We start from the raw sequence: 21,094 nt of genomic DNA on the forward strand, positions 1-21,094 counted from the left end.
GAGTGAAATTCAGAATGTAAGTTTCCCTTTCTATTTAATCTGTTCGTTGTTTTTCCTTTCGTAGGATCAAGCTCTCACGAAATCGTATCGTCTGGAGATCGTTGACAGGATAAAGCAATTTGCTGAATTGACAAACACAGAAGAGTCTCGGGTGTTCTATGACAAGGTGCTCCAGTTACATCGACCAGCTCGATCTTCCCAGCGTGCACTTCATGTGTAACCGTTCTTATCATCCATGGTATGTATTGTGTGTATATCTTCTTCTGCGTGTCTTCTGTACGTGTATTCCTCTAATTGCCATTCGCTTGCTCGTAGGTACATCGCGGACGGGCACTGGAAAATGTCAGTGCAATGTCAGTGCGGTCAGTGCATGTCAGTGCATACCACAGCAATGTCAGTGTAAACTGCAGTGATGTCAGTGCAGTGTCAGTGCATGTTTCAAATCATCTATAAATTGGTCAGGGTGTGTCAGTGCGTCCTGGGTTATGTTAGTGCGTTGGTTAGTTCATTGTGTGGTGGCAAAGTTTTTACTTGTTAGATTGAAAGTCGTGGGCCGTGAGAAAGTTAACTTAGGGAGGATTAAAACATACAGTCTCGGAATTTATGGGCCAGACATGGCTAAATAACAAGATATAGAAGTAGACATATATTTTCTACATTTTCAAATAACGATCCGGTGTACTAAATCAAGCATAGATGTTGGAAAATGAATGAATTATGCTGGAATCATTAGATAGACGCCTCAGAGTATCCCTGTGTATAAATGATCCAATATGCTTGTTTGACAATGATTTGGGATCATACTTGGCTGCAGGCGCAACAATGCTTTGAAATATTGGCCTTAGCTTGGGTGCGGTTTTTTAGTAGGGAGGACGTCCCTATGACACAGCTAAAAGGGAAAGGGAACTAGAAAGTCCCATCGGTGCATCCTAGTTGAGCAGGTCTTTGGGACAGCTGATGGACCAGAGGTAATTCATACCAGTCTACCTACCTACCATTGTGTTCTTCGTTTGAAATAAAAGATAACATGATTATAAGGTAAAAATAATGTCAGTGCATCGTCAGTGCACCATTACTGAAAGTCAGTTTATGTCAGTGCATGTGAGTGCACCGTCAGTGCATGTGAGTGCATCGTCAGTGCATGTAAGTGCACCGTCAGTGCATGTCAGTGCACAGTCAGTGCAAATGCTTGGCGGTCAGTGCATGTGTCAGTGCATCAACTCTTGGCAGTCAGTGTTAAAATAATTCTAGGAGGATACTAGATTTCCAGACACTTAAAATCCGGTCAAAATCCATCTAAGTAATCCTGCAATAAACATAGTTTTATTGTATAGAAGTACAGACTTCAATTTTTTCACAAATCCTAAGTGATGTCAGTGCATGTCAGTGCATAGACATTATATTGTCAGTGAATGTCAGTGCCGACGTGCACTTACATGCACTGACATGCACTGACATTTCTTGTTGCCCATCGCGGACAACGAAGTCGGTAATAACATGGAGATTTGTTTGAAGGGCGGTGGTGTTATACCAACGTCTGTCTGTCCGGAATGCGGTGAAGCTAATAGAGGAGTATTTCACATGTTGCTTGACACAAATACTGTAGATTCACGTTTCGAAGGAATCCTCAGGGACATGGGCGTCACTGATCGAGTTTTCTACTGACACAGACAGTGTATCTCATGACAAACGTGGTCTTATATTTCTGAACCTGGTGAAATGATAGTTTAAATAAATAAATGTCATATGCAATGAAGCTCATGTACTTTGTACTGAATCGCGAACGATCGCAAAGCAACCTCCATCAACTTAAATAATTCCCGTGATTGAAAGGAAGTGGGTTTTGTGGTTTTTTTTTTAATCGCCAAATTTTGGCGCGTTGGGTCGTGTCTCTGCAACCATTTACATAAACTCATACGTTTCACGGTCAAATTCGGTCCGCTGATCCTCTTTTTCCTTGTGCAGTTTCCGTGTGGCAATGTTTTGTTTCACGAACTCTTTCGTTGTTGACCCATGTATCGTTGCTTATGGTCTGCTTTTATATTGAGATAGCCTCCAGGCCTGTGTCTGTCCCGTTTGACTCTGTAAATACCCATTCTTTACTGTTTCGCTTTCCTTTAAATTTCTACGCTTGTTCTTCGTTGTATCGCTGCTATTGACCATTTTTAACAGTGACATCACTCCTAACCTATCTCTTACGTCTGCTGTGCGATTTGTCGTATTGTCGGAGGAGTTAGATGTCGACTCAGTCATTGGCGATAGTTAGTTGCCTGTTTGTGAAGTGTATAAGGTGCGTGTCTGTTTTTTTTTTTTTTTTTTTTAGTTGTATTCTAATCCTCAATACCTGATTATGTTTTTTTTTTTTTTTTTTTTTTTTTTTTTTTTTTTTTTTTTTTGCCTACAAATTGCTTAATTACATGCCTTACAAAATCCAATTTCATACCTACGAATTGCTTAATCCCATGCCTTACAACAATATTCAATAACATGCATTTTACCTCTCTGAAAAGTATGATTTGTATACTCTGCCAAACAGTCGTTGGCATTGCCGGTGTCGAACGGTGTCACCGTGAATTATAAAATAGGGGCATGTTTACTACTGACGCTAATTCCAAACAAACGGACCGCGTCGGATTTGACTGCGGGCCCCAAGCATGATTTTTTTTCCACCATTTTTTCGAGGTCGATTGTCGTTCAGTCTCAGCGACATCAATCTCAGTACCACTAATCATCGTTTACGATATTGCACGCCATAGTCACTCCAAAAGCTTCATCATCAACCCTTAGAATCCTCAGAAGGGACTTTACTCGAACCGGCAAAAGATGATCGTCACTGTACAGGAAGGCTAGCACTTGTCTACCTAGACCTACCACCTTGCAACATATCATATCATATACACGTACACCGAGGCAACATCTTCGCAGGCCATATACTACAACAGCGACCGGGCAGTACCGTCATCTTCCGACACTTCCCCACCCAACACGAATATGAACCAGAACCGGAATCAGAAATAAATCCCATAACATTCGCTGACCCTCGTCGGCCCGACCTGTTCTACTATTACACTCCCGTTCCAATGCCATTCTCACCCGTGCTCCCGGCCTTCGCACTGTCATATTTTGATACTCTTCCCTGCTAGTGCTGTTGGCGGGGAGGGCTCCGAAGCATTGATTGGGTGGCTTCCTGTACAGACGATTGTCGAAGGAGGAGTGAAGGGAGGGGCAATACATGGAGAAGGGCAGGGTTCAGCGTTGGATGATTTCATAGGGAACGGTAAGTCTTGTATTCAATTTCCTCTCTGCTTGAGCGCGTAGAAAGTGCGGCGGGTGCGGTTTATGCTGCCCTGCACCCCACCCTTTCTGTTTATCTGAAAACAAGAAAATTCTTAACTGATACTCTGATATCGATACGATGAAGCAACAGACAAATTTCTCTCGTTCCTGCACATCACCATCCAAACTGTACTTGAACAGGGACAAGACGATATTCGGAGAGATGCCGCTATTGCCCATGGGAATGGCTGGATGCATATTGGCGGTAGGTCTCTTTGCTTCCATTCCTTAAACCTATTTCAGTTCTTCGAACCGAGACCCCACTTAAATACGGGTCAAAACTCATGTTTATTTCGCCTATGTATGTGCGGTGAATAGATCAGCGGAATATTCAAGTACTGGGACACGTCGGTGATCCAGACGAAATCTTAGTGTCTGTGCTCGTGCAGGATGGAAAGGTGAATGATTCAATGATAATCTCTCTTCACGTCGCTCCCTTTAAAGCCACTTCCAATCATCCCCATATCCATGACCGTATGCTGACCCAACAATTTTTCCCTCTCCAAACACCCAGATTGTACCAGGCACATACGATGCCATGCCTTCATATCTGATATGCACCGTCGATGGTGTGTTGCAGTTCATTCTCGTGCTCGTTGGATGTCTTAGGGAAGTCTTGGTCCAGTCTTGGGCCGCTACTGCTGATGTAGACCAGGCGTATTCAGTGGGATGAGCACCTTAAACCTGGAGCCAAAAGCTGACGTGATTCGAAAATGTTGGTAACCGGACTTGAATGGCAAAGCGACGAGCGTGCCGCTGCAAATGGAAATGTCCACTTCACCTTCAACCGTCACCATCACCACCACCCCTCTTCAAGGTTCCAACAAGACACCACCAGTCCCCTTCAAGGCTCTAAAAACATTTACATGGACTCGAATCGTACGGTAGTATTGTTTCGACGGACAATATAAACGAGCTCTGCGCGGGTTAGTCTATATGGATGTGGGCTACACAACAGACACCAGCGGTACGTACCTGGATGTACTACAACCAACCATCGCTAACACATCCTTCAAAACTTCAACGATACACCCGCGTGGACTCGACCCGCGACCGTATACTGGACGATAAACGGGTCAGTGTGTATAAATGGACACTGCAGACATATCTGGTATGCACCTGCATTACATACCAAACCACTCTCCCTAATACACTCAGAACACCGCCAATCGTCTGTTCAGCGCCGTCCGGTCATGACTGACGGAGGTGTACCTGTATTATGTTAGTGATACTGGACTCGGTCTCTCAGCATGGCAGGTATACACCTGCATTCCATACCCTCAACACCCACTCAGAACCCTACCCGTTGAGTGTCTGTCGCCGTTTTCCACCACTGCTGATGGACTGTTCAGTTAGTCCACTTCACTTACTATACTCGATAATGTGTGCTGCGCCGCAGCTTGGAAGTTGCGTCGGGAATGTCAAGGTTCGTGCAGATCAGCTGGTATAATTAATCACTATCTAGTCACCCTACCCGTATCTGCTAATCCCACCAAGCACAGCAATTGCAGTGTCCTTCCACCCATCCCTCAACTGGTCAGACTGGGCTTGTTGGTGATGACGGTAATCAGACGGAGATCCGTGTATAGGCAGTAACGTGTTTATTGACCTACAGGTGTGGATGCAAAGTCAATCATCATGCGAGGAGACAAAGGACGTATAGGGTACGTATCTTTTCTACTGGTCATTCGGGTTAACGACGCGTCCCATGTTCAATAACACGCAGTTCGACTGTGAGTCGGGCGCGGTAGGCCACGTCGTATCCCAGTATTGTGCTGGGTGACATGTAAGAGGCTGAGACTCACCTGACCAGCATGCTAGCGTGGCGCGATCCGTCGTCAAGTGCATTCTCCGTGGGGTGCTCCTTGGACAACAGGTGTCGTGTCAGAGTTAGCAATAGCAGAAAGACGATGACAAACCGTGACTTACTAATCAGCCGCGGCGCACCACGTCCGGGTGGCACAGAGGACCGAACATTATCAAGGCGCGTCAGTACTGCCTCCGCAACGGGACATCACAGCACAGTACCGCATTGTTAGGAATCGATGATAGACGATGGACGGAATGAGTAGTCAAATCGATAATGTCATCGCAGTTGGGAAGCGGATAGATTGGGAGCCGCGTGCACAACAAACAGGAAGGTAGAAAGGTAGTAAAGCGATAGCGGCAACTGGTTTATGCTGATTGTTGATGGAAGGGTATCAGCACAGCAGTGATGCTGATCCTTGTCGTCGAAAAGGTATTCCCAGTATGACTCTCACAACATCGACAATGCTAAATGGTATAGAGTGTCCAGTTTAACGGTAAAATGATCCATAATGATGTATATCGTCGGGAGTATAATGATATGACTAACTCCTCTCGGTGCCAAGTACGTAAGGTACAGTACAATAGAATTAGACTGCAATGCGATGTGCTGGGCAAAACCTTTAGCTGTCACGGAAGCTGAGTACCGCGCGCGGTGTGTAGACCTTCTACTAGACACGAGACAGAACTGTGACGGCGGTGTGTAGACCTCCTATGGATATCCCATCATGAAAATTTCCTTCAATGTAATGAGATTAGTCCATCATTGCAGTGAACATTGTACAGGACAGTATCGACACATTACGGAAGTTTACCAACACTTCTCGTCCGAAATGATTGGTCTTCTCGTCTACTCACTGTCACTTGTATACGCGTAATAAGCGCGCCTTTACATCCTCCGCGTACCGATAGTCTCTTGTTACATAATGGCCAATGTGCTCGGACTATCCCTTGTCATCCAATTCAATGCTCGACGTCAACATTTCGGAACTGAAGTCAGACGGTTTCTCACGTCAGACGGTAGTTCATCTTAACTCACACGGCAACCACGCGATCGAATGACAAGGGTCAAGGCCAAAGGTCTACAGTTGAGGACAATCAAAGACATCAATTTTTTTGCACGAATTATGTAGTCTATGACACACATGTAGGGTGCCTCGAAACTGTTTTAATAGGTAATACTACGTCTAATTAAACGATTTGCACGAGCAGATTTTTCAGATTCAACTTTTTTGGAAAAAATTTCCCAAAAAATTTGGCGGTGGTCAAAAAAATTCGCTAAATTCTCGAAAAATTCATTTTTAGATAGCTTTTGATATTCTGGGTTCGCGCCTGAAATATCAAAAAAAATTATCGAGCCGTTCCGCTTAAATAAATTCGGCAAGATGCCACCTAACGGCAGACCACCCAGGCAAATGAGGAACATTTCCGGCCAAAAACAATAACTTCCTCAATCTTCTTTTCTCTAAAGGCCATGAATGCATTTTGAGCGAAAATTCTGTTGCAAATTGAACCCTGTAGAACTGGCAAGCTATTATACTTTTTAGCTATGGCTATTCATATTCATAAACTATGTCTATAGTGCTGTGGATGACTGTGCAATACTGCTATTGTGAAGTTGAAAAGAAGACATTTCAAGAAGCAGCTAGGATATAGAATCTGAGCAAAAAGACACATCTTGAAGCACTTCCAAAGGATGTTCCACCAAAAATATTCGTTGTTTCATCAATTGCTCCTGGCGTTTTACGGGTGCTCATCTTGATTTGACGGCGAGTACATCGGCATGGGCAGTGAGAAAGCAAAAGTAGGCCCGCCGATTTTTCAGCGAGTCATTTGTGGTAAATTTTGGAGTCGCCGAGCTGCCCGGCACCAAGTAACATGACTATATTTTGAAAAATTTTGGCCAAAAAATTTGGCGGTGGTCAAAACCTCGTGGGAATTTTACGAAAAGTGTGTTTTTAGACGCTATTTGACCGTCCGAGTTTGAATCCGTCGTTAGTTTTTGCCAGAAAATTCGCGTTCCTGAGATACAAAATTTGATGTCTTTGATTGTCCTCAACTATACGTCCCAGCGGGCTCTAGATGAAGCATCATCACAGAACCATCTAATGAAACGAGTATCATCGATGACGTCATACGCCACCCATTGACCAAATTTGATAAACCCTTCTAGAATATTACATTGATAGGCAGCGATAGTGAGACGGCAAACCCACGGACCTTTATACGTCAGCATCTGGAAAGGGAATAGTTAAGTAATGAAGAGGCTAGTGGGAAGGGACGAAGTCATAAGGATATAGACAAAGAGGAATACCCTTTGCCCTCACGATCGGTTCTTCAAGAAGTTAACGCTATACGAGCAAGTTGCTGTCGGACCATGCAATGGATAGCTTCCGATAGGCAGATACCAGTAACGTCATCATGGTATGAATTACCAATTACCGCAAGGTTTCTGTCAGTCATATCGGTTCATGATCAGTATAGAAAATCACCTGAATAAGCCTTGTAATACATCAATGACTTGATAGTAGATAGTATTTACACAAATCCTATTCTCAACTATGATTTCTATCTATTTCTGATAGGAAAAGTGGTTGTATAAACAAATATTTTAACTGTAATACAGATATACATAATGACATTTGAATTCAAATTAAATCCACAAAATATAAATTCAATAAATTTGTCACCATGCCACTGACATATATCATTATTACTTAAACGCTAATATGAACACACCACACTTATTTAAATAATACACTAGAACCAACACACATTCAATATGACTTTCTAAATCTTGCTGTTAAATAGCTTCTAAAGGTCGTGCATGTCTACATATTGTATCAGACATATACAATGACATACTTTACTATTTGGTTTAATATCCAATTAAAAGGATACTAACTGCAAATAGTTGCACCAAATCCGTAAAGTACGTACAATGTATATTTCTGGACAATAGATATGCACAATATCAACATCATAGAAATGAATAGGATCTTAGCGTCACAATAAAACACCTATTCTTGATAACTATATAAAAAAAAACAAGATCAGATTCTACGTAACTGATAAATATCAATTATATAGAATTATACATACAATGTGAAACAGGGTAATGATACTATAATATAGTTACTTTCTGATGACATACAAGTGCGTTTCTAAACTAAAAATAAAATGTGTTAAACAAATTTGTTATAAAAAGAGAAAAGTAAAAACATAACTATAAACACCTTTTTATTCGACAAGTATAATTATCATAATAGAGAGTAGAAAAAAATCAAAGGAGGCTGTGAATGTTGGTATAATGTACATTGCATACTGTCTAATATATTTGTTCAAAAGTAAAGATGACGCCATCATGAGGAATCATTCTAAAAATACAATGTGTTTCATCATATTACGCCACTATGAGCAAAAGATCCTGAGTAATTTTAATTTGATTCTAGACTATAGAAAAAGACTCTGTGTCTAATTACGTATAAAACACAATTCAAAAAATGAAGTTATTTGCTATTAAATTAAACTATTTTATGTAAGACTATATTAATATGCAGCCCACCAATGAGTGTATATCTGAATAGTCATTGCCGGAATCAAGAAGTTTAATAGTAATAAAGTTGAACCCTGTTTCTAATTCAATGAAATTAAATCCTATTTAAATTCGGACGTAAATAAAACGTAACAACTATAGAAGTTTCTATTCGAATTCAAAAACAACAGATCTTAGGATTATAATATTTCAGTATAAAACTGGGTTGTAACAACCTAATAGTCATCGACATTGGTCAAAGCTTTACTACAGCTTTTCTGTCTTTAAACAACATCATGGTCGAAAATACTGAAATAAACAATGCATCTCTTGGCCAAAACCAGCAACATTCAGACAATATACAATTCCATGTATGTTTAATCCATGCTCAATTCTCTACTTTAACCATTGGTTATACTCATACATTTTCTAGATTGGAACTAAAGTTTTTTTCTTTAGTCAAGGTGGGAAAGTCATATATGGAACAGTCAAGGACACGACCATTAGAGATGTATGTTGTTTGTCTAATAAAACATGACCACTGACAAATATCTTTTTTAAAGGGAACGCTCTATGTAATTATAGAACCAGACAACCTTCATCTCTGCCATAGGCGCATATGTTTACCGTGAGTGTTCATTCCAATATTTAATATTATTATATATACTTATACAACGACCGTTATAAGAGTATTTGGTGTACTTAAAGTATAACTGGTGTAAAACTCTGTATAGCCACGTACAAAGTCTTCCTGTAGTCACCGCTTTCAGATAACGACAGAATAAATCTTGATATTAACATGTGCACAAAAATAGAACGTGACAGTACTAAATAGGAGTACGCGTCGAAAAGTCATTATACTCATGTGATTTGTTTGGTGTGACTAAGAAAGTGTAAACGGTCCCGGTCAGCGCTTCAGCGCTTCAGCAACCAAATCCACTTCATTGCAGACGTCGATTTTACTCGTGATCTACTGTCCCACATACCCTTCCCCCGTTCGCGACAAGCAGAAGCCTACCACTATGCTCATCCAGTACAAGCGACAACTTTCCCGTAGTCTTCCTTCACATCGCCTTCGCTACGAAGTATATTTTATGCTACTTCCGCCAAACTTCCGTGTCGACACGACATCGTGGAGCTGTTTGCTACCGTCTACTCCCCTTTCCCTGTCAACGAGTCCGCTCTCACACCCTGTTCTCGTTTACTTGACAGCAGACAATATCTGGTCACCTCTGGTTTGTTACTATCAAAATCCTCATATGTTCGATGATATTCAGTGACACTCCCCCCTCATATCGAAATTCGTACTACTGCTTGTCTACTAACCATATATTCCCATTCTCGTTCGCTCGAGTAAAGTAAAGTAGCGGCTTGTTTTTTACTGTTGACATTGTCGCTATATCAGCTACATTTTTGATATAGATAAAAATACTATCGTGAACAGAACATTATTCAGCGGATAACTCAGATTGATCTGGGACCTTTACTCTACTATACCAGCTAGGGTAATCATGGGAGAGAGAACCCTCCCTTGGGTGAAACGGATGCAGATGCAGATGCTAGCAGGATAGTATACGCGAATACGAAAACAGAGGACAAGAAGAGCGAAAAGCGCATTTTGATACTCTTGGGGTTCTATTTCAACCGCGTCGGCGTTCCGGTGCCTCCCCGTGCAGGCGGCACCCCGCTACTTGTATGTCGTGGAGGATGGAGGTGCGACGGCGGAGTGTATGTCACGGTGGTGGCGGCTGCAGCGACACGCAGGAGCGGAATGGAGGGCGTGTGCGCCATGCGCTCCATGTAGTTGTGGGCGGAAAATAATGGCGTCAGAGGAGGGGTGGAGGGCACAACACAGAGCGCTCTGTGTGTTGTGGTAGGCAAGGTGGAGCGTGGCGGCAATGCGAAAGCCATAACATACATGGCATTGTCGGAGGTGTATCATCAGTCATCGTTCAACCCAACATGTCCTCCCCACTGGCCATCTCACCCGCTTCCCATCGCTTCATTGCTCCTCTGCACATTTTGTACGCCTCAACTTTACTAGTCATACGTGATACCACAACCATCTCTCCTGTATGCCATCGGTTCAACCCTCATCGGCCTGAGCTTCGCATAGCGAGGTACGCATTCTGCACCAACGGATGGCCTGAATACACACCGATGAGAGTACTCAGTGTTCCACGCTGTGCAAATCAAATTACCACCGATACTATGGGGATGGAACTCAACGTGTTGCGGAGCTTCGTATGGTGCATACAGACTGCATCCAGGTGTATTATCAACTCTCTGTACGTCTTACACGCTCCAGCTCACCGCTCCGTACCCTGACCGTATACAAAACGTATCAGTATCACCTCAACAGCGCATAGATACAACTCAACATATTGTTGGCACAAACAATGTCGGGGCACTGTAGAAAGGTTCTATTCAGGTGCGGGATCAGTTCTCTGTTCTTTGTGTACACTCCAACACACCGCTCAGTGTACAAGCAAAACCGTCATCCGTTCTATCAGATACCTGCTCGTCGTCTACGCCCCAACTCACCGCACAGTGATGCCATGTGTCTGCGGTATAAAGGGTATTAACCAGATCAACAGTGTGCGAATACGACTCACCGTCACGTCGACCCAAACACCACTGGGCATTATAAAGCCATTCTATCCAGATGCGTCGTCAACCTTTTGCTCGTCATGTGCACTGCAACTCACGTTAGCTCAATAGCGCATAGATATGACTCAAGAAATCCTCGACATAAACACTGTGTGGGCATTGTAGAAGCACTCTATCCAGGTGTATGATCGGCTCTCTGCTCGTCGTGTACACTCCAGCTCACCGCTCAGCGTGCAAACAAAAACCATGGGCATTCTGGAGGCGTTCTATTCAGGTGCGTCGTTAGCTCTCTGTTCGTTGTGTACGAGCCAACTCACCACTTGCTGTACAAACAACTTAGGGTATCCCCATGACACGCAGCTTCATGCGTGCCACTAACAGCGAGCTCGTGGTGACGTGCTTGGCTTGGCGGATGCGACCGTCGTGAAGGGTGGCGGAGTCGATGAGATGGTAAAGCTAGGAAATTATGGTTAAGGTTAAAAAATTGAACACAAGTAGAACGTACCATTAGGGCCTCCCTGGATGGGTCCCTTGCTTTGTCCACCGTCCCTCCGTCTTCGAGCGTACTTTTGAACGAACAGAATGCAGCTGCAGAAAGTTCTTTTGAAACACATTGAGAGCCACTGCAAGTATTACATATGCGTCGCGGAACTACATGTGACCTAGTACCCGCCCAGTGCCGGGTAAACATAAACGCGAAAACAACCGGGCGGTAAATGCCGCGGCGCCTTCCATATTGGGCGATACTGAACACTGTTTTTTGTTCCAGCGTTAAAAACTTGGACTCAAATTGGCGGACGCACCTTATAATAGATGAACCCTTTTTTGTAAAAAAGAAATCGTAAAGAGATTGAGATTGAAAAATTTAATGTAAAAAGCACACAACGTACTGGATGGGTCTCCCTACATAGATATCCTGTTCATTTTTCCTTACCACGCTCATCATTATCCTAGAATCCTTTGAATACTACTCTATCTGTCAGAAATCTTCCCGTCTAACTGTGTATGGCAAGGTAATAAATCCGCTTTGAAACGACTGATGGAACTGCCACACATTCGTGGGATTCACCAGATACATCCGACCCTGTTTAACGACTAGCACTCGACGCTCCACAAACCGATCGATACACACTGACTATTTAACCAACGCGGTGTTGATGAACGATGGATACGCGGTCGGAGAAGTAACTTGCGGGTACAGTGGGAATCGCACGGACGGTAATATGCGAAAATCTGTTCAAGTCGCTTCCAGAACAAAAGCATCTTCACACGACTGACTTTAAGGGTACGACTTTGCGACTGCTCATCGCTCTTCCAAAATTATGGATACATGATGAGCAGAGAGCATCAAGTTTTAGAGGCGACACATATTTTTGCTTTCACTATGTCATAGGATGGCTGCAGAGCACAAAAGTCGTGATTTGTGACGTCCAAAATTTTAAACAGTTCATAATTTTCTTCTAAAATGAATGGAGCTAGGCATATATAAGTGCAGTGCTGACACACGGTATAGATGACAAGCAACTGATAAACGCTGCCAGCTCAGACGTTCACAGTGCTGATTATCATTGCTCGGCGATGAATGATACTGAATGTTCGAGATATCTTCTTCAATGGGCACATCGGACCTTAGATTACAATGTCATAATAGAGATCGCTTGCTGAGATCTCCCATGAGTGGCATAAGAATATCACGGGTTAGCTGTCTATCTGAGTGCATCGCCTATCCGCTAACTGGCGACGACTTTGGATGGATCACGATGTCACCGGACAGATGCCTGACTATGAGTGCACAGTTACAGTGTAACCGGTAGTCTGTTGACTGTAGTATCTATATGATTGAGTAGCAAGGTAGATACATTAATTGATATTGAATGTGTTGGTAATAAAGCATTGTATATGATATTGAGCTCTAAAATCGAGATACACAAACACACTTCAAACACCCCATCACGCCTTGACTGGTACCGTCTCTTTAGGACAGTGCGTCGTAACAATTTCCAAAAGCCCACTTTCGACTATCTCTGAAAGATATTTGTCCCGACGCAATCCAAACTCCGACGTCTCCAACGTCATGGTACCGTAGGTTCTTATCCGACAACCCGGATCTGTACTACGCGTAGCGGGATTTCCCACCAACCACCCGGCGCCCCCCTTCCAACGATATCATACATGAAGTGACTGTTTCTGAAGAAGAAAAATGGATATCATAGAAGATAGTGCTACGCCCCACATTCGACCTATCTTACAGTGCCACGGCATAAGAGATATAAATGGAAATCCAGTACCATACCACCGAGCACCTGCCCAATATCCTACAAAAAAATTACAACAAAACCGGGATGTCTTGTTCCAATAAAATGACTTTACAAAGCATTATAATTACGAGGATATTGATGACTATGGTGAAGCGATATGAAGATATACGGCATTTATATTAACATTTGCAACATTATTAACCTTGTTGACTTGTATATGGACTCAGTGGTTCATTCTAACCGGCCAAGAAGCACAGGTTATTGGTCAACCAAATTACGTACACGACGAAGACAGAAGGGGTAAATAGGGCAAAAATGATAGTATATTCGACATAACATAAGTTAATTTATGCGATTACGCATTACACTCAACATCTTATGTGTTAAGTCATATTACGTAAGAACATTTCGCATCTCGACTAACCAGTCAGAATTTAAGTATAAAAAGGTTGAGGCTGAACCTTTCATCTAATATATCACATCATGAACCAACCTATTACTCAAAATCAGCTACGACTTGCGATTCAAAACGGATTTGTTACCTTACCAAACACAGTCAGACCTGAAGAATTTCTAAACGAAAGAGTGGTATTATACCGTGGGGACACTTTCGACGACAATATTTCTTACCGGGCTATCAATATTGTTGGACAAATTGCCGATGCGACTGACATTACCACTTCGGCAACTAATGGTTCTGTTGTAGGGGACGAAGATGGTGCCGATGTAAGATATATTCAACCAACAATCAACGGGTATATTCTGATGAATGTAGCACCTAATTATTCTAGAATGTTTTAACTGTACCGCCACTTTTTGGACGGAACTTTGGTGCGCTCAAATAAAGGGGATGCGGACATTTTTAAACAAAGCTGAAAAAATATATCCTTGGACCGGGATGGTATGTGCTCACTATCGAGGCAACCATCCATGATTCACCATCTATAGGCTGGAGGGGTTGAATCTACTTGTATCAACTTTATGGATGTAAACGAGAGAGAAGCCAAAATATCAGTTTATTGGAAAAAAACGATGACGTCAATTCTCGACAAAGAGGGGCGAGATATACCGAAAGGAATTTGGGCAAACAGTTTGTGTCCAGGGAAATGGATTCTGATTGAAGCGGTAATCGTGTGCGCAGAGGATTTAGTGGACGACTGGAAAATGGGGGTGTATCGGAATTATCGTGCCTGGGGCCGAAGTGCTCAAACGATAAAGATAAATAAAACGTAAAATTAAATAGTACAGTGTAAAGCCTCTGCTTGTGTATAGTAGCCTTGTAATGTGACTGCAAATGGAAAAGTAGGACAGGTGTGGCCGAAAGTAAGGAAAACGGGAAAAGTAATCATGTGTTGAAACTTTACCGTAGAGTGTAATGTAAGCATCAACCAGCTTCCAGCGTCTAATCATAACATTTTAAAAATGGACGAGGAAAACCAGTCCGACCATTCAGATTCAAACTTTAAAACGAACATTATCAAAGATTTCATTGACACCCAAATCCTATTTGCCTCCCGTAGCATGTGAATGTATCAATAATGTCAATAACACTCCAATATCTTTGTATTACCATTTTATATATATATATCACTCCACGAGAAGAGAAATTACTATATATTACCCCTGAGAAGGTATATCCGTTTTTTGTTGATTTGAGGCCTAAACCGACACTTTCCGACAGCCATATATCTCTGCACTACACAACTCACACCTACATTGATTACTTTTTATCGCCCAGGGCGCGTCCTCATTCCAATCCATGAAGTTACCGCACATGTTTGGCATTGACTCATAGACTAGACTCAATTTGACAGACGGTTACTGCCATCGCTACTTGAGTGTCAGTGTATTACCCGTTAATAAAGCACTATGTGGTAAGAAACTTAGTATATTTGGCAGCATTATGTTTCAAATGAATGTGAAAGACGGATGGACCAATATATTTCAAGTATGTTGTAACATTTGATTACCTACTTTGTGGAATTTCTATATTCTGAATATCCCGCCGTGAAAAGTCCAAAAAATGGAGACAAAAAGAGACAGGCTCATAATGCTTTATTTCTGTCAAAATTTTGAAGAGTAATGAGTTGAAACTGCTTCACAATATGTATGGATTGTCACAAACACAAATTTTGTGAAATACCGTGTGAAACGAGAGGGTTTCCGGAAATTATATGAAATTTACAATAAACGTGCTCGTCGGTCCAGAATGAACCGAGCTTCAGGTGCAAGGGTCCTGTAAAACACAGTGGTAGAAATGAAATGGTAACGGTAATAGTGTTTACATGGTCATACGATAACCGATTACAGTTTTGAATAGATTGACATCTGACGGGTTATCCAATCTCCCGAGTCCTTAGTACGCCACCCTGGGGCGTATATTGGTGTTTAGATGGTCATACGACATTAGGTTTTTGATTGAACGACTCAGGGCAGTTCTATAACCATTCTGAGTAGCGTACACGTTACCGTGGAATATACACTTTTGTCGTACTCCACAACGAGCAATAGTTCATGCGGATTCGTTAGTTTATCTGCTCCAGCCTCCCACGGGAGATTTCCACCAGAATAGCATACGTAGACATGCATACCAGATAACCTGAATTTCAAAAGCAGTTACCATTCCTAGATGTCCATGATGATTAAATGTGAGCTTATTCCAACCTATGACACTTCTTCTTGTCTCGCCACATTCAGTACACCTCTCCCGAACGCGGATGCAATAGCCTCGAATCTATTCTCCTCGACCTCCGCAAGGAATAAATCATGTCTATCAGCAAGCTTATCATCGCTCAGCTTGTTCTCGCATATGACACCATGTTCGCGTGCATACGCGAGTCTACTTTGTTGTCTATGGTTCCGGTCAGTAGAACGTTTTTGTGTTTAATAACAAGTCATTCGACAGAGCATACGCTGACTAGGATTAACCTGATTTTTTTAGACGACAATGACGATCACCACTAGTGTTATTTTTAATATTGTCGATGCGGCAAGGCAGAACGCCTTGGCTACTCTTTCGTAGAGGTGGGGGCTAAACCGAACATGTAAGTCAACAATGGGGTATTTGAGTGACTGTGTAAGATTCGTGTGCAGTGTTCAATCTCAGATACAAGCTGTTATGGATTTCTTTGTTTTGATAGGAAATCGGAATTGTATACTTTTCGAGGCTTCTATTCTGGACTACATATGCATTCTGGGTTCATCATGTCACTCGACGACAGAAATGATTCAACTATTAACGACAAATAACCCAGACTTTACTACACCTGTTACTGTGTGAGATGCCCCTGGACCAGGCACTCAGGGACTGTTCCTCTGGCATTGGGGTCAAAAAAAAAAAATGACGTGGATGTTCATTGTCCCTACAGTTCTAGTCGTTTCTGAGTAAAAGAGTACAACATCATCAACAAACGTGAAAAGCTAGGATTTAATTGACGGCACTACTGGGCAGACTTCCCGATGCCATCAAACACATGTCGTCGTGTTATTGACATGCGTACACGTAGGGTCTATACTGTACAGTATCTAGGTAAGCTTTGAGATCAAGATGGGAGCTGAAGTCGCTTGGACGGGCAGAGGCGAAGGGTTATGATGAAGCTCATGCATCAAGAAAACCGCCATGTACAGAGGAAAGGTGCGAGGATGTTAGAACATTAAATTGGTACGGCGTTCCATAATCGAAGAATAGAGGGCATTGCCACGCATATACTCGACATTAGTAAACTTTTGGACGTAGAGATCTGCCGTACATCGCGCCTACAAACTTTCCACTCAACCTCTACGCTTCCGGATGGTTTTCGACAACAAGGTTCTACAAACCACTATAATACCCTTTGCTTTTACATGTATAGGCATATACGACTCATAGTTTCAATTTGATACCGAGTCGCACATCATACTTGCTGTGTATGGATGAAACGGTCGCATAAATGCGCGTATGATGAAGTTTGTGAGTGTCTGCATTTGCAACTAGGGCTGTGACATCCCTAGCTTTTCCCATCTTCGTTATCTTCCTTTTGTTATCTTATCTATGTTTCAACTTCATTCCTATTCCGTCGATCACCTGAGACTGATTAGATTACTTCCCTTCGGCTAGATTGTATATTATTCATCTTCCTTTTCTCCCTTGGCTTTGTTACTTGATTCGGATTCTGATTACCTTGGCTAGCTAGTCCTACAGTATAAATACATTCATGTTTCTACTGTAGACCCCAGCGAACAACGAACACTTACACTTATCTTTCGAATGTTCCCGCTTCCCTACCTAATCTCCCCGTGTGCCAGAACGACATTATCGTTACCTCCCAGTCACGATAGTCACTTCTGTCGCATTCGTGGTGTCCCTCTCTCCCAATCATCGCAACACAAACCCAATACAACACTATCAACACCAACACACCTAGCTCCTGGACCCCCTCATTGCATACCATTTCCAGTACCAACGATCACTTTTCCAGGAGGGAATACACAGTTTCACTTCAAGACAGTCTCGAACACAAATTCCATACGCTCCGCCGTACGTACGCTCGCCTTGTTCGACCAATTCGCGTGCCGTAGGCCGATTCCGTTCGACGATGGTAGGTCCAGTGTGTAGTACAGTAACATTCGAACGGTGTGTGTGGTGATGTGCGTGCGCTGGAACGGTAGGAAGATGATCGCATACCCGATCTCGGTCTGTAGGTCTATGACAGATGTATGTGTGAAACCGATGATACGCAGTATGGTCTGGAGTTCGTCGGATATGACAAAGGTAACTGATCCAGAGTTGGTATGGATGTTCACGAGGTAGTCATTTGTGAACGCGTCCAAGTCTGCAAAGGGCTTCATGGGTAGCAGGTCGGATACGTGGGGACACACTTGCATTTGTGTAATTACAGGAAGAACGTGTTCCGAAGGCTACAATGCTTGCGTCAAGGTACAGTAGAATGTACAGTGCTAGAAAGGACGTACAACGAGAGGTACGAGTTTAACGTTGTTAGCTCTCTAGAAATAGAGGTAGAGGGAAGCAAAAGTTGCTATCCTGTGTGGACATTAGAGGAATATGTCGGGACCGTTCGGTAGCACCAACCAAGTGTTTGCTTTTACATCGGATAAGAAAATGATTTGACAAGGAAGTAATAATCCTAGCGGTGATATTAGATAATGTCAAATGGCTTTACTGTGGCTCAGCAGTTGCGTCGTGCTGTGGACATCGCGCGTGTTGTAGGTCCATATTCTATCGTCACGTCCGTAGCCGAGAAACTGCATGAAATATCTAGCATGTGATGTCACAAGTTATGATATAATATTAGAAAACAATTAGCGGGGATCTAAGTGTAAAGTGTAGTATGTTTGCGTAGGCGGATATGCTTGAAGAGACTGACACTCGGTACTGACTTTTTCCTGATAATTTCATGCCACATTTAGTCCTCGAACAAATCCAAACCAGTTCCAAATACAGCGTTGCACTTGTTCCGAACAAGTACCTTGCTTGAAGCCGGGCGCAAGACAAGAATTCCAGCGCATGCAACCCCAAGGCATAGCGTTAGAAGCAGTAGAAAATCTCGTGTTTTTGAGATGTCCATCAGCAAGATGTGTGATAAGATAATTGGCACAATGGAATTTACATATTCCATCCTCTTGTATTACTCGATGTTTTGTACATGCGTCGACATCGGCAGAGACCCGTCTATGTCTTTTGTGGTCTTCTTCATGATGCTCTTGAGTTTGACCTGACTGTTGTTGGTCATGTCTGTCATGGGATTATTATCTTGGTCGCCTTAGGTTCTTTATCCATTGCTCTTCCCTTTGACTAACGCCTTCCAGATGGAGAAACCTGTGCCAAATATACTGAGCTGGAAGTGTGTGTATCAATCCTGTGTGTGCTCGGATGATATGGGTTGCATGTTCCAAGTAAATGCGTCCGGTCAGTAGCATGTAATTTGGACGCGGTTGGTTGGGCTGTTATATACGCAGGCATTTATCGGTTATGGGAACTAGGCATCCTGCCCATGTAATATAACGAAAAGCGTAGGCTTACAGACAATGTTTGATGTCTCGACATGTATCTAAATTATATGTCGGAGTACACACCTGTCTATTACACATCTAATTACATATCCGAGTCGTTGTTCGAGTACATTGCGGTTGAGTGGCGATTACATTAAGAACGATTAGTATTTTTTCCTCCTCTACCCGATCGAAGCCGGTTTTTGGAATTGGTTTCAGGTGCATCAACATGCACGTAGTCGTCATCTAACACGGGTTCGTCGTTCATATTGATGTCTTCCTCTTTCTCGACATGACCTTTCCTTCGATAGGAGTCTTCTTCTTGGTTGTATGAATCATGCAACCTAATCCGTTTTACTGGTCTAGGAGAATGATCTGGTTAAAAAAAGATACCTTGCGCATTAGATGAATATCGACCATAATAAAGCTTAGCAACTAACCATCTGTGAACTCGACGATGTCCCCGGCGCAAAGTAAATTGAACGACTCGTCAACGGATGGGAAGAGTGAATGATCGGCTTTAGAATGTATTTGCTCCGGTAATTTCCCTACCCTTACAAATTCTATAGGAATGATTTCCGGCCACCAATAGCCACCAGTAACAACAAACCCTAGCTTGAATGTCATCCAAATAATGTCTCCTTGCTTGAAGGTAGGTTCGTTAGAGTCCGCAAGACTGCTAATTCGATTTTCCGTAAATTCAAAGTATTTCGGTCTGTCTGGGTTCGGTATTTGATGAGCTTCAGGGAATCGTGTTATGCCTTCCTTCAGCCAAGGGTGAACTTCATAAGGGACTTTATATTCGCCACCCTCTTTGGTATTGAATGCTGAACGGTTCGCGAAAACTCGAGTGTTAATGATATATTTATCTCTATTAGTCGAGCTGCGACCGTTCTGCCATGGTCTACGAGGTCTGTTCCCTTTGTTAAATCCAGGTTGACGGCATACATGATCTTCAAAAATCTTCCCGTCATTGGCGGTCATAGAACGGAATTAATATAGTGTAGGAAGATACCTTGATATTGTCCCATATGCTAGTATCGCGGGATGTGTCGAAGGCGTAACTAAATTTACATTTAAACGATGGTTCATCTTGACTATTAATTGATATGAAAAGTGGTATTAATATACAATGATACTTTACATGCAAATTCACTTACATTTGCCCGTCAGGTACGCCTTCGGGTGCCTCCTCTCCATACGGTACAAAATTTCCGGTTTCGAGGTCAGTAGTCCATTTCCATATACCCGCGTGTACTAGTACAGCCACTTTCCCTGTGACAGTGTCACAGACCTGTAAGCGCGGACTATGGTCAACCGATATATTTTGTGATTTAGTATGAGCAGTGAGACTGACTATCCATTTCGAATTATTTAAACCTGGTCGTGCTACCACCAAAGGGTCGTTCGTATTCAAGGAGATGGCCGCTTTCGTGAAGGTGATGTCCTCTTTTCTTAATTTCTTTGACTGCCATATAGTCATTATGTCAGATATTTCTTGTGTGTGAGACATAATGGAAGTCGAGTGTAAAATGTGATAAGAAGGGGTCGTTCAACTGGT

General features: G+C 42.7%; 3 protein-coding genes across 3 annotated transcripts; all 3 read right to left on the minus strand.

The window, feature by feature from the left end:
• Positions 1 to 10,312: 10,312 nt before the first annotated feature.
• On the minus strand, positions 10,313 to 12,022 carry JR316_0001688 (uncharacterized protein; the record flags this gene model as incomplete). Its single annotated transcript, XM_047887488.1, has 7 exons — positions 10,313 to 10,538; positions 10,836 to 10,937; positions 11,222 to 11,241; positions 11,293 to 11,314; positions 11,667 to 11,743; positions 11,793 to 11,887; positions 11,950 to 12,022. The coding sequence occupies 7 exons, from the start codon at positions 12,020 to 12,022 to the stop codon at positions 10,313 to 10,315; spliced, it is 615 nt and encodes a 204-aa protein (XP_047752411.1).
• Positions 12,023 to 18,018: 5,996 nt separating this feature from the next.
• Positions 18,019 to 18,408, minus strand: JR316_0001689 (uncharacterized protein; the record flags this gene model as incomplete). The annotated part of the gene is made up of 1 exon (XM_047887489.1): positions 18,019 to 18,408. The coding sequence occupies one exon, from the start codon at positions 18,406 to 18,408 to the stop codon at positions 18,019 to 18,021; it is 390 nt and encodes a 129-aa protein (XP_047752412.1).
• A 1,279-nt stretch (positions 18,409 to 19,687) lies between these two features.
• Positions 19,688 to 21,046, minus strand: JR316_0001690 (uncharacterized protein; the record flags this gene model as incomplete). The annotated part of the gene is made up of 5 exons (XM_047887490.1): positions 19,688 to 19,908; positions 19,974 to 20,496; positions 20,549 to 20,630; positions 20,694 to 20,827; positions 20,891 to 21,046. 5 exons carry the CDS (start codon positions 21,044 to 21,046, stop codon positions 19,688 to 19,690), a joined length of 1,116 nt encoding a protein of 371 aa, XP_047752413.1.
• Positions 21,047 to 21,094: the final 48 nt, after the last annotated feature.

This window comes from Psilocybe cubensis, chromosome 2 (genome assembly GCF_017499595.1).
Source record: "Psilocybe cubensis strain MGC-MH-2018 chromosome 2, whole genome shotgun sequence".
Taxonomy (NCBI): Eukaryota; Fungi; Basidiomycota; class Agaricomycetes; order Agaricales; family Agrocybaceae; genus Psilocybe; species Psilocybe cubensis.